The following is a 17,173-nucleotide window of genomic DNA, read 5'->3' as shown; positions in this document are numbered from 1 at the left end:
TTTGCATCCATGTTGATTATGCTGACACGACATATCAAAGCTACGTTTATTTTACAAGGTAACCAACAAATATTATTTGAATTTTCTTTCCGAATTGAAATTTTCTATTACTGTTTTTATGTTGCATTTGGAATACAAAAGTTACAAGAATAAGTTTTTTCAACGAAACGTGATATTCATTTTAATTTATTAACTAATAAAGCATAACATTGTATTTTAAGTTTTAAATCAATGTCTAGATCTAAACATTGATCTAAGTTCATTTTAACAATTGCAAAAGTTGCGATTTGCAAATATGTTGGGCTTTCAATTAAATTTTGTGACCTTTAATTATATTAAAAGTATCAATAATAATGAAGATAATTGCGACAATTTTTCTACGTCTTTTTCTCACAATCTTTCTTTCTCTGTCTGTCTCTCTCTCTCTCTTTCTCTCTCTCTCTCTCCCTCTCTCTATAAATATATATAAATATATTTATATATATTTATATACACATATTGTATATATATATATATATATATATATATATATATATATATATATATATATATATATATATATATATATATATATAAATATAAATATAAATATATATATATATATATATATATATATATATATATATATACATATATATATATATATATATATATATATATATATATATATATATATATATATATATATATATATATTTATATTTATATTTATATATATATATATATATATATATATATATATATATATATATATATATATATATATATATATATATATATATATATATATATATATATATATATATATATATATTCCTACGAGCATCTATAAGACATGTCTGTGTATACAGAGCGTACAATTCTACATGTATCTAATAAGATTTACATGTATCATCCACTGCTAACTGGAAGTAAAATGGAATCAAGTCGTGTTCCTGTGACCTCTCGTTCTCTGCCAGCCACGGAACTGGTACCTAGGCGTACCTCACATGACACTGCTGACGGGGAATCAGGGATGGTCAACGGTGGAGATGTCAGAACGTTTATCAACTACAGACTGGACAGTACTGTGATCAACGGTAGTCAGACTAGGTACGTAGTTAAAGCTTATTTATGAGTTGGCTTTAACACCTATGGCTCTGATTTCACAATGTTTGATATCAGGTACAATGGCGTCGCTAGGCCGGGTATAACCCGATGCGGTCCGCACCCAACGCCCCCCGCCTCGCGACGCCTCTGATTAGGTGTATTACTTTCCTCGACGGATTAGAGATTCTAAAATTAAATACTGACTAAATACTAATTAACGTAAAACTGAAGTGGCGGTATGTATGTATCTATGTATGTAAGTGTGTAGACTGTATGATACATGGGGCCAATGATGTAACACGGGCTTGCCTCTAGCGGGTTTTATTCTAAACGTTTTTAAAATAAAATTTTAACTGATAGAATTAATTTAAAAGAAAACATTTTGTGTTGGCGGTTATCAGGAAACACACATTATGAAAAGGTTTCTAGATACAACTCTAGGTTAAATCTTCTTTAAATTATAGTTCGTTTCTGTTTGATTTTTATTCCCGTAATTTCGAAGGTATCGCTGGTTAGGCGAATAAAAAAAATTGTTGCTTCATATATCATAATGTAATTACGATACACAAAATACTTAAGAAATATAACTACGTTATAACTGTATAAGAGAAGAAAGAGGCATTATAATACACGATACTACGATTAATTATAATCACTTTAGTGTCGGCAGTATAAATTGATTCATTGGAAGGTCAATCTACTGAGTATATATTCATTAAAAAGCTAACATCCGCTAAGTTGACAAATAGTTTCAGTAAATAAAAACAACATAAAATGCTGTATCGACAGATAATTATGTATCGTACAGCAACACTAGATAGATGACTATTTCCGCGTTAGAATGAAGAAAAGTTAGATAAATAAAAGATAAAGTACGGTTACTCTTAAAGTATCTAAGACGTTAAAAATTAAAACGTTTGTTTCCTACTCTTTAGTATGTCGCGAGCTTTTGAGGCTGCACAGCGGGCAAGGTCACTTGCACAAAGTGAAGTCGCCAAGAGGTCAAAGACTTTGAAAGATGCCGACGTTGCCCTGAGGAAAAGGGCACATCTACACATGTTCTTCAAGTTAACAGCAATAAGAGCTTATCAGCGGTTGCGAGCCCTGGAAACTGAACGTACAGAGCGAGAAAGGACCATCGCATCAGAGAGAGCTGAACGAGAAAGATCCCGGGCTATTGAAATAGCTCGACAGTCTGGGCTAAGAGCTTTGAGAGTGGGACGGTCCGATGAAGAGGAATGGCTTAGCTCCGTATGTGATAACATCACAAGTGTACCTGTTGACAGCCACAGAAATGTTCCGGCTACAGTTATTACTGGGGATTAAGGAGTTGGGCGTTTCTACAATAAGGTGTATATTAGGATTTGTATACATGTCTATGTGTCTGTCTACTTGATAATTCATTATTTACTGGACTGTATTAGGATATGCCCGTCTCTCTGATTGTTTGCTAATACATGACTTTAAATTCTGATAACGAAAAGAAAGCTGTTAAAATTACCTCTACTGTTTTAAGATGGGAAAATATGTTATAGATATAAAACTATACGTGTAAGCTGACTGGTCTTTATATAATGCTGAACTTTCGAACCTGTAAGAGAAGGGTGTACTCATGGAAGTCATCGGGACCCAGCCGGGATTTTAATTCAGTCGTGCATTAAAAACATAAAATAGTTAATAGGACATGGATTTTATTGTAGAGGATTCACTTTAAAAAATTTTAATCCAAAGTTTAGTAAGACAAGTAACAACACACGACGTTTTCGCAATTTAGATAATATAAAATGTTTAACTAGGAGAACTGATCTATCGTTTCACTTAACTTGCTATCAAAGCTAGTTTCTCGTGCGTAATTTGTAAATGAATAAATACATACAATCATCGTAAAACTGTTAACAGAGTACCATAGGTAAACTAGATAAGTGGGTCAATATTTTTTTTTTAAACACGTGGTTACATAGCATTATTTTGGGTATATTTTATATTCTTATGTGCTTTAATCGATACTTATGATAGGAGTAGAACAAAGTTGTGTCCCTATTGGCGGCTAAAGTCTGTAGGACGTCCATGAGTTCACTCAGCGCTATTGGGTACCTGACAAAACTCACTCCTCAACCCCTCAAGCGGTCCACAATAGGAACAAAGTTAGGATGCTTGCAGTAGACAAAATGACTTGACATATAATGGACAAGACTGGCCGCCGCTTGCATCACGATTCTTGGGATAGTTGTGATCCGAAAGAAATACATGGAGTATTTCTTTATTTATTTTTTTTACTCTGATTTCTAAGTGATTTTTACCTTTTATAATTTAAACCTACGCTCATTTTGTGTTGCATTATTATACAACTACTTTAGGATTAAAGTATTTTATTTTTACATTTCGTATTTTTGTTTTTTTTCTGTAGATTTTCCGCAAACATATTTTGCACAACTGTATATTAGACAGTAATTTAGGATTGGTGTGGGTGGTGTGGTAGGAGTGTGTGTGGGGGAGGGGGTGAGAGAGAGAGAGAGAGAGAGTTAGGAGACGTAGGTTGTACTGACTAGTATTGTGACAATTCACTAAATTATTTAAGCTAATTTATTTTTTCACTAGTGCTAATATAAAAAAAAAACAACTGAAAATTGAATACAGCACAACCAGCAAGATTGTTGAACTTCTACCTTTTTAAAAACATCTGCACCAATTTGTTTCTCTTTATTTTTTGTAAAATTATAGTGCATTATCTTGTAGATAAAGTGTCACATTAATTTTGTTTTAATAACAATTGAATTATAACATTTAAAAAAAATCTAATTTACTTCAGATAACTACAGCAAAACACTCCCAAATAGCAGTCTTGTAACGATTAAAGGCCATATTGAAACACGACATTTAAAAAAAAAAACATTACTTGTATCGATGCTTAGGATAGGAGTAGAACAAACTTGTGTTTCATTTCGCGGGCTAAAGTCAGACGTCCATGAGTTCACTCAGCGCTATAGCGTACCTGACGAAAGTCACACCCCAACCCCACAAACAGTCCACATCAGGAACAAAACAGTTTAGAGTCTGGTCGAAAAGGTCAAAGGTTGAAAGTATTTTCCCTTTCGCTGTCTACAACTCATACTGGAGTCAAGTGTGATGTCTCATGTCTCAGACCGTGAGCTTTTGGAACAAGTCAGTTTACTTAGCACGCAGGGAAGGAGAGGTTTTGGAACAAGTCAATTTACTTAGCACGCAGGGAAGGAGAGGTTTTGGAACAAGTCAATTTACTTAGCACGCAGGGAAGGAGAGGTTTTGGAACAAGTCAGTTTACTTAGCACGCAGGGAAGGAGAGGTTTTGGAACAAGTCAATTTACTTAGCACGCAGGGAAGGAGAGGTTTTGGAACAAGTCAATTTACTTAGCACGCAGGGAAGGAGAGGTTTTGGAACAAGTCAGTTTACTTAGCACGCAGGGAAGGAGAGGTTTTGGAACAAGTCAATTTACTTAGCACGCAGGGAAGGAGAGGTTTTGGAACAAGTCAATTTACTTAGCACGCAGGGAAGGAGAGGTTTTGGAACAAGTCAATTTACTTAGCACGCAGGGAAGGGGAGGTTTTGGAACAAGCCAATTTACTTAGCACGCAGGGAAGGAGAGGTTTTGGAACAAGTCAATTTACTTAGCACGCAGGGAAGGAGAGGTTTTGGAACAAGTCAATTTACTTAGCACGCAGGGAATGAGAGGTTTTGGAACAAGTCAATTTACTTAGCACGCAGGGAAGGGGAGGTTTTGGAACAAGCCAATTTACTTAGCACATTTTAATTGATAAATAGAAGTGATAAGATATAAATAACACCAGTACCGTTTAAATCGACCAAATTGTTACATTCGTATCACGTGATATTTTGTTTTAATTCTTTCCAATTTTGAGTGATTTCCGGGGACTGAAATTAGTTCTTTCAATATTTCCGATTTTCTCTAAAAGGATCTTCTACTGAACTGATTAATGTCACAGTTTTCAGGTTTTTCAATGCTCGATGCACTGTGACTTGAAAAGTGACTTAATCAAAAAGTCTAATTAACTTTTTAATTTCAATGGAAGTTTCCTTCTTAAAGTAATAATTTTTCTCTCAAGTATGCACCCGTTGTTAACGTACATTCTATTCGATTTTTTTAAAAATAGTATCAAAAAATATTCTCTAGCCAGATTGCACAAAAAGTGTTACCCCCCTTACTTTTAAATCAAAATTTACGAGAATGCTTAGAGGATCTCGGTTATTATTTTTTTACAGTAACTAGATTCATATATGTCTGGAATACTTATTGGGTTTTGGGTGTTGAATCAACGCCGCTTCGTCCTCGTACAGAACAAGCAACCGGACCGTCAGCAATACTGTCGTTTTCTCAATAACGCGTACTGCGTTGTGTACTGTATTTTGTTGTTTTTAGCATCATCCATGGCGTGTGGTTAGTTTTTTCTGATAATGTTAATTAGGTAATTTATGAATAGATGTTTAAAGTGTGGAAAAGGCTCTTAAATGTGACATCTTTCTTCATCTAAGATAAATATGAATTATTTATCGACAACAAAGTTTTTATGATATTTTGATGTTTCAATAGTTTATCGACAATAAAGTTTTTTATTTATGTCTTGATGTTTGAATAATTTATCGACAATAAAGTTTTTAATGATGTCTTGATGTTTGAATAATTTAGCGACAATAAAGTTTTTAATGATGTCTGGATGTTTGAATAATTTATCGACAATAAAGTTTTTAATGATGTCTTGATGTTTGAATAATTTAGCGACAATAAAGTTTTTAATGATGTCTGGATGTTTGAATAATTTATCGACAATAAAGTTTTTAATGATGTCTTGATGTTTGAATTATTTTAGATTAAAAAATTTTTTAAGATGTCTTGATGTTTGTATAAATTATTGAGAATAAAGTTCTTAATGATTTCTTGATGTTTGAATAATTTAGCGACAGTAAAGTTTTTAATGATGTTTTGATGTTTGAATAATTTAGCGACAGTAAAGTTTTTAATGATGTATGGATGTTTGAATAATTTAGCGACAGTAAAGTTTTTAATGATGTCTTGATGTTTGAATAATTTATCGACAGTAAAGTTTTTAATGATGTCTTGATGTTTGAATAATTTATCGTCAGTAAAGGTTTTAATGATGTCTTGATGTTTGCATAATTTATCGACAATAAAGTTTTAATGATGTCTTGATGTTTGAATAGTTTATCGACAAAGTTTTTAATGATGTATGGATGTTTGAATAGTTTATCGACAATAAAGTTTTTAATGATGTCTTGATGTTTGAATAATTTATCGACAGTAAATTTTTTAATGATGTATTGATGTTTGAATAGTTTATTGAGAATAAAGTTTTTAATGATGTCTTGATGTTTGAATAATTTATCGACAATAAAGTTTTTAATGATGTCTTGATGTTTGAATAATTTATCGACAATAAAGTTTTTAATGATGTCTTGATGTTTGAATAATTTATCGACAATAAAGTTTTTAATGATGTCTTGATGTTTGAATAATTTATCGACAATAAAGTTTTTAATGATGTCTTGATGTTTGAATAATTTATCGACAATAAAGTTTTTAATGATGTCTTGATGTTTGAATAATTTATCGACAATAAAGTTTTTAATGATGTCTTGATGTTTGAATAATTTATCGACAATAAAGTTTTTAATGATGTCTTGATGTTTGAATAATTTATCGACAATAAAGTTTTTAATGATGTCTTGATGTTTGAATAATTTTGTGACAATAAAGTTTTTAATGATGTCTTGATGTTTGAATAATTTTGTGACAATAAAGTTTTTAATGATGTCTTGATGTTTGAATAATTTATCGACAATAGCGGTGTCGGCGTGGTCGGGTCGGTTAGGCTTATGGTTTAAATGTGTTTGTAAAAACGTTATTGTGATGTTGTTTTTGAAATTACTAAAGGTAACATTTTTTTTTTGTTTTTAGTAGTTTTCGTTAGCTTAGCAAAACAAAATTTTTTCTTTGTTTAGCTGAAAATGGAAATACACATGCCAGAACCAAGTCATGTGGTTTTTTTATTTAAAAAAGTTAAATTTTATTTTAAAATTGTATCGGCAAAATTTTGAGTTTACATTACAACAAGGATGGGTTTTCTGAAGATCGATCCCCTAATTATTTTTGTACAGCCAATCAGTGCTTGTCTTACGAAAATGAAACTGTAGATTATTATTTAAGCCTGATGAAAATAAATATAAAATTGGCTTAAATTTCCCGAACAGAAAAACGTGTTTTTGCTATTTTAACAGATTCTGCCGGGAATATTAGTACTTTATAATTCCGAACAGCCTGGTATGTCGGACTCCCAAGTCCCCTACATTATAGCGTTTGGGAGGAGAGGTGCAAGACTGCCGGGAACCAAAAGGGGTCTACTTTCGACACTAATCAGATATTTTGACTTTAAGCTGCGACCTTCACGTGGCTTCGGAAGAGTGCCATTAGTTGGATCAAACTCATGACCCCCCTAGTGGGTGCGGAATGGCTATAGTAGCCAACAGCAGCTAGAGGTTTTTGATCTGGCCGAATGCCCCCCCCCCCCCCCCCCACGATCAAGCCGGGTACCAGGCGGTAGGACGATGTCCCGAGTCTGGTGGGTGGGGAAGGAAAGCCCGGTGAGAGCCGACGGAAGTAGCGACCGATGTGTAGGAAACTCTCGTGGTCGGGGTTTGCTACACTGAGGTTTGCCTGGCTAATGGGAGCCAAACTCCTGAGCCGGTTTGCGTATAAGGAAGGAAGGAAGGAAGTACTTTATAAACAGAAACATTTATACATTTTTTAAAAGCTTATATAACCTATAATTAAGTCACCTTTTATGTCGCAGTTCATTTTAATCGATTAAAATCTTGAAACAAATAGATCCAGTAGAAGTGATATTTTTCTAGAAGTAGGAAAAACCTTAAAGTACTACTTCCGGTTAGCGGAAATTATTCAATATTTGACAAACATTTCTCCAGTGTGGGAGGGGGTACTTTAAACTTCCGGGATGGGGTCGCACTTAAAATTTCGCGTGGGCTTCTCTATTTAAAGTGTAGATTTTCTTTACAAATGATTTTTTTTCGTTTGGAGAGAGAGGGCACAGTGACCCTCTCCAAAAGAGGAAGAAAGAAACGGATTGACTTGTCTTATTATATTATTAATATTCCAAACAATACCCTTGCCCTTAATTAAGCTTAACTTTTTAGTTTGTCCGACTCTAAATACCCAAATACCCAAAATGATGTATAACCATTGTTTTAACATGTGCCAAGATAAAATGTTGAAATGCCAACCAAAACATCGCATATTGTTCATTATTTGTTTTAAATAGACATAGTTGTCATTACTTTCTCATTTTATCAACTTGTACTGTGACAAGCATGGAACAGCGAAACGACATATTGTGTATTGTGTTCTTGGTGTGATTGCTTCGTAAGGAACATGGCCGCGCTGACGAAAATCCTTTCATTACTGTTAACATGGATTTTAAAAAAACGTAATTTTTTAGGCAATTTTGCAATTAAAGCGAGCTTAAAAGAATTAATTTAAAAACAAAGTTGAGCATAAAAATAATTCAGAAATATATTTTTAGAATCGATGTTATGTAAGTTGCAAATCCTGAGAAGTTGAAAATAAGTCTTTTAAAGCTATATTTCTATTTATTTTCATCAAGCCTATATTATTATTGTAACCTTAAGGTTTACTTTCGTAAGGCAAACATTTCTTGACAATACAGAAACTGCCTGATCGATTAAAAAAAATTCTTATAGTCTTTATAGTTTTTAAAGAAAATTTAATTTAAAAAAAAAACACATGACCTAGTTTAACCGTTTTCAATTTCTGTGATAAATGTAAACAAATGTAAAAAAATGTATTTGGTTAACGATAATACTTAAAACATCAATAACATCCAATCTTTAGTAAAGTCTAACAAAAATCAAATAGATGTGTATACCCATATTTATTTAAAAAACATTGTACATGATTTTTTTTAAAAATCAAATAATTTTGAAATAATTCTCGGTTGAGCCTATTGAAAGTCAGACCACCGCAACTTTTGTGATATATATAGAAAGCCTAATAGACCGGATGCTATTATTTTGAAAAGTTTCCTCGGCATCATAGAGTAAAAATAAAACAGGAAGTCTACTAAATGTTAACAAATGTCAAGGACAAAGCTCTCTTGGAGGATCGCGAAGTTCATCATACTTGTCGATTTAAATTTTTACATTTTCTTTATTATAGAGATGGTGTAGCCTAAATTAAGGCTCATTGTCAAACTCCTTAGTAATTACCAGTGGTAGATTTGTGAGGCATTTTAAACCGTTTTACCTGTCGTTAGCAGGCATCTAGGCTGTAAGCGTCAGGCGGACATTTTAAAAGTCGACGTCCGGTCACCCACAGATAACTGCTACAGGGCCCTTGACTAAATACTTTGACCGTGTTCTATAAACCTAGTGGAGCGGAACGTAAATTGTTCTATAAGCCAAGTGGAGCGGAACGTATTATCTAGGCCTGCGAGAACAGGCATGCTCTGTGTTTTACTGCTGTAGCAGTGTCAAGGTCGTGTATCTGTGGATGCGAATTAGTTGTATACCCTGATAAGTTTTCTCTCGTGACCAGCGCAGGCCACACATCCTGCAACTGGTCAGACGGAACAACTTATTCAAGAACGGATGTTTATAGGCCACCATGGCAGCTACAAGGGCACTTGAGATTTTGTATCTCGTGAGCTCTTAGTTTCTGTCTGTGGTTTGGAGTATCCATATAAGATGTTGAATACGCCTTTGTCGGCCTTGAAACCAAGCCTCTTAAGGTTGTAGTAAGGCTTCTACATAAAAGGATATGTATCGGCCATTTCTACTGCAACTGGTGAGAGTGAGCAGTCAATCTAGGAAGTATGTTCACAGGCCGCAGTGGCCGCTATAAGGGCACTCGAGAATTAGCATTCCAGAACTCTTACTTTCTGTTTGTGGTTTAGAGTTCTTTATAGCTGTTGTCGGTCGTGGATGAACAACGCCTCCCGAGGATAGTATCCGGCTTCTTACATAAAAGGGTATCTATCGGCCACTGATTGGGGGTCGTCCATTGATTTCACGCTTCAGTTGAGAAATAATATATGGAAAACCCCCGCGAAATCAAGGAGGAGGTACACCCTTGACAGAACACTAAGTGTCGGACTCAGCCTAGGGTACGTTAAGGACTTCAGCTCCACTGCCATGTCGCCATGACTCGTGTCGTCACTTCGAGAAAAGTATCGAAAAAAAAAGCTCATTTGCTTTCTTTATTAAAAGCATTGGTCGCTTAAATATGTAAGAGATCTCATAAGCAACCAACGCTTTTAGTGAAGGCATTGGCTGAAGGTATTTGGGTTACAACCACATAAATAGCTTGAATTCTCTAAACGACAATTATCTGCGACTTTTATAACATTGATTCTAAAAAGATTAAATTTCAGAATAATTTTCAGTTTTCAGATGTTTTCTTTGGCTGATTTGACGGCAAAATCTAAAACAAACCAAAAAAATTTCACTCTTGAGCAGATACAATACAACCATGTTATCAATTTGATATGTGTGATATCATAGCTGATGATGTTGTGAACACTCAACAGCATTTAATAAAAATTCACCATTTTCATGTTCCAATCGTGGTTTATCATGTATTTAAAACTTTGTTACTAACGCATCTAACTTTCAAACTGAGTACAAAAACTTGTTTCTGTCTTCGTTACTTTTCTTTCTCACCGCTAAGTCCGCCACAAGTGGGGGAAACCGCTACTGACCAGAGTCTTAAATCTTGTTATATCTAGTAGCATACAACGCTAGCACGACGTGTAGGCCTATCAGAATCCATGTAGATGTTCACATCACTGACCAGAGTCTTAAATCTTGTTATATCTAGTAGCATACAACGCTAGCACGACGTGTAGGCCTCTCAGAATCAATGTAGATGTTCACATCACTGACCAGAGTCTTAAATCTTGTTATATCTAGTAGCATACAACGCTAGCACGACGTGTAGGCCTCTCAGAATCAATGTAGATGTTCACATCAATGATGTGAAAGGACGTACAGCTCTAAGAACTCGTTTTTCACAATTTGTGTCCGTCCTTCTTTCTAGCAGTTTGCCATTTTGTCTGTCATTGTGTAAGTCTGTCTGTTTAGCTATATTTCTTTGTCTTGCTGTTGGTTTATCATTCTTTAATTCTGTTTATGCGACTTTACGACATTCTACATGCCCATCTGGTTGTATGTCTCATTTTCTTTAACTCTGCCTGCCTCCATATTGACTAATATCCTTTCGAAACTTAGTTCAAATAGATTTTACGCCGGCATAGAAAGGGATAATGTGGTCAGCTTTTAATGTTACCAATCAGAGCTGAAGGGGCTAAAAGACCTGATGAATCTAACCTTGGTTTCAAACTCGAGTCTATGATTTGAACCAGCGTACCATTGTGTGATTTTGTCGGCTGTTGTGATCGTCGCCATTTCTATATAACTCTAGACACGTTCATTCATGACATTAATGAGGGATAAATTACTGTCGGAATTTTTTTTTACAAATTAGCCTCATAATTAAGGAATCACAGGACGAAATCCAGTAGAATTATCGCCTAACGTGACATAAAAAAACCTAGTAGACATATCGCCTAAATTAACATAAAAACATCTAGTAGACTTATCACCTAACAAAACATGCACCAGATAAACGAGTAAAACTAATTAGCGTGCTATGTATCAAATGAGCCTATGTGTTTTTATTTAGTATATTTTATTCAATATTATTTAGATTTTAAATGATTGATGTTTAAAAATAACATATCTATCCGTTCTTTAAGAGTAAACAAATTGTCGGGAAAAAAAATGCACCCAAAACGCATAATGAACACAATCGTACTTTAGACCAATCAATTGTTGGAAAGGAAATGGAGTATGTTTACAGTTTATTACTTAAACATTAACTTCTCCTAATTTATGTGGCTGTCGTTTGACGTATTACATTTTAAAGTAAGTGATGCTATAGAGAATTGTGTTATTCATGATCTATTACCAAACCTGAAGATAAAATTGTATACATTAAAACAAGAAAGAGTATCTTCTTTAAATGTCTCGTATATTCTTAGATAACAATATTATATGTGTGTGTGTGTGTGTTTTGTATGTGGGTGTATAACCTAAGCTGTAATCAACTCTACAGGCATACGAATAAACCAAAACTACATTGACAGACACGGAAATGCCTAATACACCCGCTTATACACCCGCTTCACTGGAAGGTGCCTCAGACAAACACGGCAACCAAACATTTAATAACGGCATCGGCCTAAACAACACGGCGTCTTTCAGAGGAACAGGAAAATTCAACAGCTGTTTTTTCAACGGTCCCGGCAGCAACAACAGCGTCATTTTTAGCGGGGCTGGAAGTTTTAACAAGGTTTTTGTAAACGGAATTGTGAACGGGAGTACGACCACTATTGAATTCTCCGGCGATGGGAACAAGATTTTCTTGAATTCCTTGAACAATGGGGAAACTTCTCGTATCAGCGTCACGGGAAATGGTGAGAACATTTTCCGCAACGGCACAGAAAAAGTTTCTACCAACAGTAATACCGTTTTTATACATGGTGATAGAAAAAAGTAAGTGGGAATTGTATGTGTCTCTGCTCGTTTTGGTCTGTACGATTAACAATTTTAATTTGGCGATTTAGTAATTATTGTTTTCAAAATCAGTTGGAATTAGTTTTCGCTTCGACTATTAGTGGATGTGAGTTCAAATAAAAAGAAAAACAGGTAGACTAGGTCTAGATCTAGTAACAAATGTTACAGCTAATACTTGTCAGACCATTTATGTATTATTTGTATTATTGTATAATTGTTTGTATATTGTTTGTATTATTGTATTATTGTTTGTATATTGTTTGTATTATTGTTTGTATATTGTTTGTATTATTGTTTGTATATTGTTTGTATTATTGTATATTGTTTGTATTATTGTATTATTGTTTGTATATTGTTTGTATTATTGTTTGTATTATTGTATTATTGTTTGAATATTGTTTGTATTATTGTATTATTGTTTGTATATTGTTTGTATTATTGTTTGTATATTGTTTGTATTATTGTATTATTGTTTGAATATTGTTTGTATTATTGTATTATTGTTTCTATATTGTTTGTATTATTGTAATTCTTGTTTGTATATTTCTTGTATTACTTTTCTTAGGTCAAGCCATTGGTCTAGTAGTCAACTGGTGATTACATTTTGTAACTCAGTTTTTGTGCACATTTGTGTTCGTCCACACAAATCAAAGTGTGCGTCTACATTCCAATGTAATGTGATATACAATTTGTTTTCGAAAATAAATTTAAACGTTACTAAATTCGATATAGGCGCTGGACACTACTGAAAACTGAGACGGACTCATGTGGAATATATAAGCGGCTAGAGTTATATAAAGCAAAACTAATGATCCGGTTTTAGATCAACATTTTTAGTTGTGTGCGGTGTTGATAGTTGACAGACGAAAAAGATTTATTTTCAAAAAGTAATTATCAGCTTACTAATATATTTTTGTAATAGTCCTACTTGTAGATAATTTTAAAGTGTAAACAAGTAATAACAATGACAACGAGAAATAAGAAAAAAGCTTTTACATTTGATTGGAACACACCATAATTCTTCCTTTAATTATTTTTATCTGCAAGTGCTCTACCTTCATACAGCGCCTATCCGATGAAGGAAAAAACTATTTGAAATTAGTTTACACATGTTAAAATTTTAAGTTTTTTTTAAAACAAGAATGTATCTTGTCTAGGTCACTTGAAGTTTTTTTTAACAAGAATGTATCTTGTCTAGGTCACTTGAAGTTTCTTTAACAAGAATGTATCTTGTCTAGGTCACTTGAAGTTTTTTTTTTTTTAACAAAAATGTATCTTGTCTAGGTCACTTGAAGTTTTTTTAACAAGAATGTATCTTGTCTAGGTCACTTGAAGTTTTTTTAACAAGAATGTATCTTGTCTAGGTCACTTGAAGTTTTTTTTAACAAGAATGTATCTTGTCTAGGTCACTTGAAGTTTTTTTTTTTTAACAAAAATGTATCTTGTCTAGGTCTTTTGAAGTTTTTTTAACAAAAATAATTTTTTAACAAAAATGTATCTTGTCTAGGTCACTTGAAGTTTTTTTTTTAACTAAAATGTATCTTGTCTAGGTCACTTGAAGTTTTTTTTAACAAGAATGTATCTTGTCTAGGTCATTTGAAGCGGCCCACCAGGCTCAAACATCTGGAACCAAAGTAACACACATGACCTGGGATGAGTTCATCGAGTTGACAAGGAAAGGGGCTGCGGAGGCGAAGCGGCAGTCCAGATCAAAAGTCGTTGATGCCGCACGTTTCTCTCGGGCCGTGCGGGGAAAATCTGCTCCGGCGTCAGGGTCTGGCACCACGAGTAGAGACGCTGCTAGCGACCCCTGTAGCAGCACCGCAGAAAATGTTAGCAGCACAAGTCACGGTGAACAAGCAACCAGTACCCCAGCAAAGGAGAAGATGAGTCGCAGGACCCCAGCAAATGAAAACAAAAGTCCTAACACCCCAGCACATAAGAATATAATTCGCATCACACCAGCTAATGACGCTAGACACATAACCTTAACAGATTTCAACTTACATAACTTTAACCAGACATGCCTCGACACATTCGGTCCTAACTGCAGTATAGTTGTAGAAGGTATGCACATAATGAATTTTAGGATGTAAAATTGTGTAACACTTTGTTGCCAGACAACTTATCCCTTCCCATGTCGATCTATCTTGCTGCTTCACTCACAACCCACCCACCCACACGCATACGTCAGCGCCTCGGTCTACCCTCGTTTTCTGTCTGCCTGCCTGTCTGTCTGTGTGTGTCTGTCTCTGTCTTGACATCCACATTACCAATGCCGCTTTGGTATGGTTAAAGTAAAAGAATTGTAGTTTGAGAAAAATAAATTTAGTAACCAAACACATGTGTATATATTAATTAAAGTTTTGATTGTGTAGAAGATGTGTTGGATATCATTGAATAATAAAGCGGGAGTTATCTCCTCTAAAAGTTCTCGTATATTCTTACATCACACTAAAAAGTAAGAGGTACTTCCAGTGCAATCAGGCTATAGTCTTGTTTTTTTTTTTTCATTTTTCAATACTATTTTTTTTTAAATAGAATAGAATCGCATAGAAATCTGAACTGCGCACCAGATGAATACTAACAACGTGTGTTAATAAAGCGCTAAATTCGTACTTTATAATGAAAACCTTGATTGTTGTTTTAAAAGCTAATTAAACAACAAATTAAGTGAAGTTTGATTCCACAGTATACCGTCATCGAGTGCATGACCTACGTAAAATGTTTAAAAGTAAGCAGCCCAGTAGAAGTTTTAATGTTTGAGAAAACGAAAATAGCGTTTAGTACTACTTCCGGTCACTGAAAATCATTAAAAATTTGATGGCATTTTGAGAATAAGATCTTAGGGCTTATGTATACAATTTCGTTTACCTAACTGAAACGTTACATACGTTGTATTTTTAGAAACCGGAAATAGAGTGCCACTCCCAAATATCGGAGGTTACACAAAAAATGAGAGTTATCCAAGTAGGCCCCTCTATAGACTGTGTCTATAAAAACTGAAATAGCACTAAAGTTATCGTGTTTTCTCGGAAATAGTAAAATAAAACTTCCAGTTAGTTGAAATTGTTTAAGTAGAGATATACTTTCGAATAAAATCCTTATACCTATATTTGAAATTTCTTCCACCTTAAAAGGTACATGTGTATAAAATTTCATATATCCGTTTAAGATATTATACTCGATGAAAATGCACGGTGACATTAAATTTCTGAAAGTTAATTACACACCTAATTAAGTCACATTTTAATTACAGTTTCATAATAAATTAGTAGTTTCCGCTGAAAGTGCCATCTCCCGTACTGTTAGATAAGAAGAGACGGTGTCAACAAACACGTTGCGCGTACCTGTATATTAGACATGCTGAAATGAGTTATTTTGGTACTCACACTGTGACCTTGAGTAGTCTGACTGACCAGGTACAAACATGAAACATGTCAAAAGGTGTGCACCATAAAGTTACCTATCAAAATCCCTCAAAAACCTTATAATAGTGAATAAAAATACAAACTCATTTTACTTCTTAAAAAATACACAACAACAACTAATGAAACATATAATACAACCAAAACTTGTTAGACTTTTAATATAAGCTATCTGGACTATTCTATAAATTAATATGATACAACTTTTTTTAGCTGTGGTATTTTATTAAATTGTAAGTAAAAAAAAAGTAATATGTTACTTGTTACAATTTATAACAAAAATTTCTTTATTTGCCCACAAAGAAATATTGCAGCATCTTCATTCGCTTAATAAATTTGCAACACAAAAAAAAAAATAATTACGAATTGTTTCGAAAACTTTTGGAAATATCGCTAAACATAATTTGTTATTTACATCCATATCTACTGATTTCAGAGTATTGATTAGATTTCATTTGAAGGGTTTAAAGCTAGGCCATATAAAGAAAATGCCCAGACGAACTTTTTTTTAAACTTGGTATTGGTGAAGGAGATTTTGGGATTGTCCTGGCTAATTACTCTTAATGAAGTACCGATTTTTACATATTTAGGCTACTTTGACACAATCACACATAAACAACACACAGCATCTAAAAATAACTTTTACTCATTAGACATTTATGGCATTTATGGCAGTGTTAATATTTATATGACGAATGTGTATATTGTACTATTGAATCACTTATGTAAAGTAAGTAAAGTTCCCTTTTCAAACCTGACGGTTTATGGGGCAAGTGAAGTAGAGTTCACTTGTTTCTGTGACCTCGGTATATGAAGAGATAGTGTAGTCAGCACTATGCCCAGTCGCCTTTACTTCCCCTAACGTGAGTTAGGTACCCATCAGAGTTGGGTGGACTCAGGGACGGTCTATTGACTTGAACCCGGATTCTAACTCGAGACTTACGGGTTAGTAGTCCAGCTCTCTACCGCTAGACCGAGA

The 17,173-nt window shown here is 33.9% G+C and overlaps 2 protein-coding genes across 4 annotated transcripts; both read left to right on the top strand.

Moving 5' to 3' along the window:
- LOC131949018 (uncharacterized) lies at window positions 1–3,419 on the top strand. 3 transcript variants are annotated; one of them, XM_059310775.1, is made up of 3 exons: window positions 1–58; window positions 881–1,092; window positions 2,025–3,419. In XM_059310775.1, the coding sequence occupies exons 2-3, from the start codon at window positions 887–889 to the stop codon at window positions 2,413–2,415; spliced, it is 597 nt and encodes a 198-aa protein (XP_059166758.1). In that variant the 5' UTR covers window positions 1–58; window positions 881–886; the 3' UTR covers window positions 2,416–3,419. The 3 variants fall into 3 exon arrangements, with proteins under 3 accessions (XP_059166758.1, XP_059166759.1, XP_059166757.1); XM_059310776.1 differs by having other exon boundaries at window positions 12–58; window positions 913–1,092; XM_059310774.1 differs by lacking the exon at window positions 1–58 and having other exon boundaries at window positions 858–1,092.
- Window positions 3,420–12,014: 8,595 nt separating this feature from the next.
- On the top strand, window positions 12,015–15,201 carry LOC131948999 (uncharacterized). Its single transcript, XM_059310749.1, has 3 exons — window positions 12,015–12,115; window positions 12,306–12,745; window positions 14,358–15,201. Exons 2-3 carry the CDS (start codon window positions 12,345–12,347, stop codon window positions 14,860–14,862), a joined length of 906 nt encoding a protein of 301 aa, XP_059166732.1. The 5' UTR covers window positions 12,015–12,115; window positions 12,306–12,344; the 3' UTR covers window positions 14,863–15,201.
- The last annotated feature ends 1,972 nt before the right edge of the window (window positions 15,202–17,173 follow it).

Source organism: Physella acuta, unplaced genomic scaffold (genome assembly GCF_028476545.2).
Source record: "Physella acuta isolate Inbredline_101_S28 unplaced genomic scaffold, ASM2847654v3 ptg000669l, whole genome shotgun sequence".
NCBI lineage: Eukaryota > Metazoa > Mollusca > Gastropoda > Physidae > Physella > Physella acuta.
The sequence above is the reverse complement of the archived record's forward strand: the minus strand, read 5'-3'. Positions and strand labels throughout refer to the sequence as shown.

What these genes read in the sequence shown, in the direction of transcription:
- LOC131949018 (XM_059310775.1), top strand. Translation starts at nt 887, where the DNA reads ATGTATCATCCACTGCTAACTGGAAGTAAAATGGAATCAAGTCGTGTT. An exon ending in ATCAACGGTAGTCAGACTAG is followed by an intron (nt 1,093 to 2,024) that starts GTACGTAGTTAA and finishes CCTACTCTTTAG; the next exon opens with TATGTCGCGAGCTTTTGAGG.
- LOC131948999 (XM_059310749.1), top strand. Translation starts at nt 12,345, where the DNA reads ATGCCTAATACACCCGCTTATACACCCGCTTCACTGGAAGGTGCCTCA. An exon ending in ATACATGGTGATAGAAAAAA is followed by an intron (nt 12,746 to 14,357) that starts GTAAGTGGGAAT and finishes TATCTTGTCTAG; the next exon opens with GTCATTTGAAGCGGCCCACC.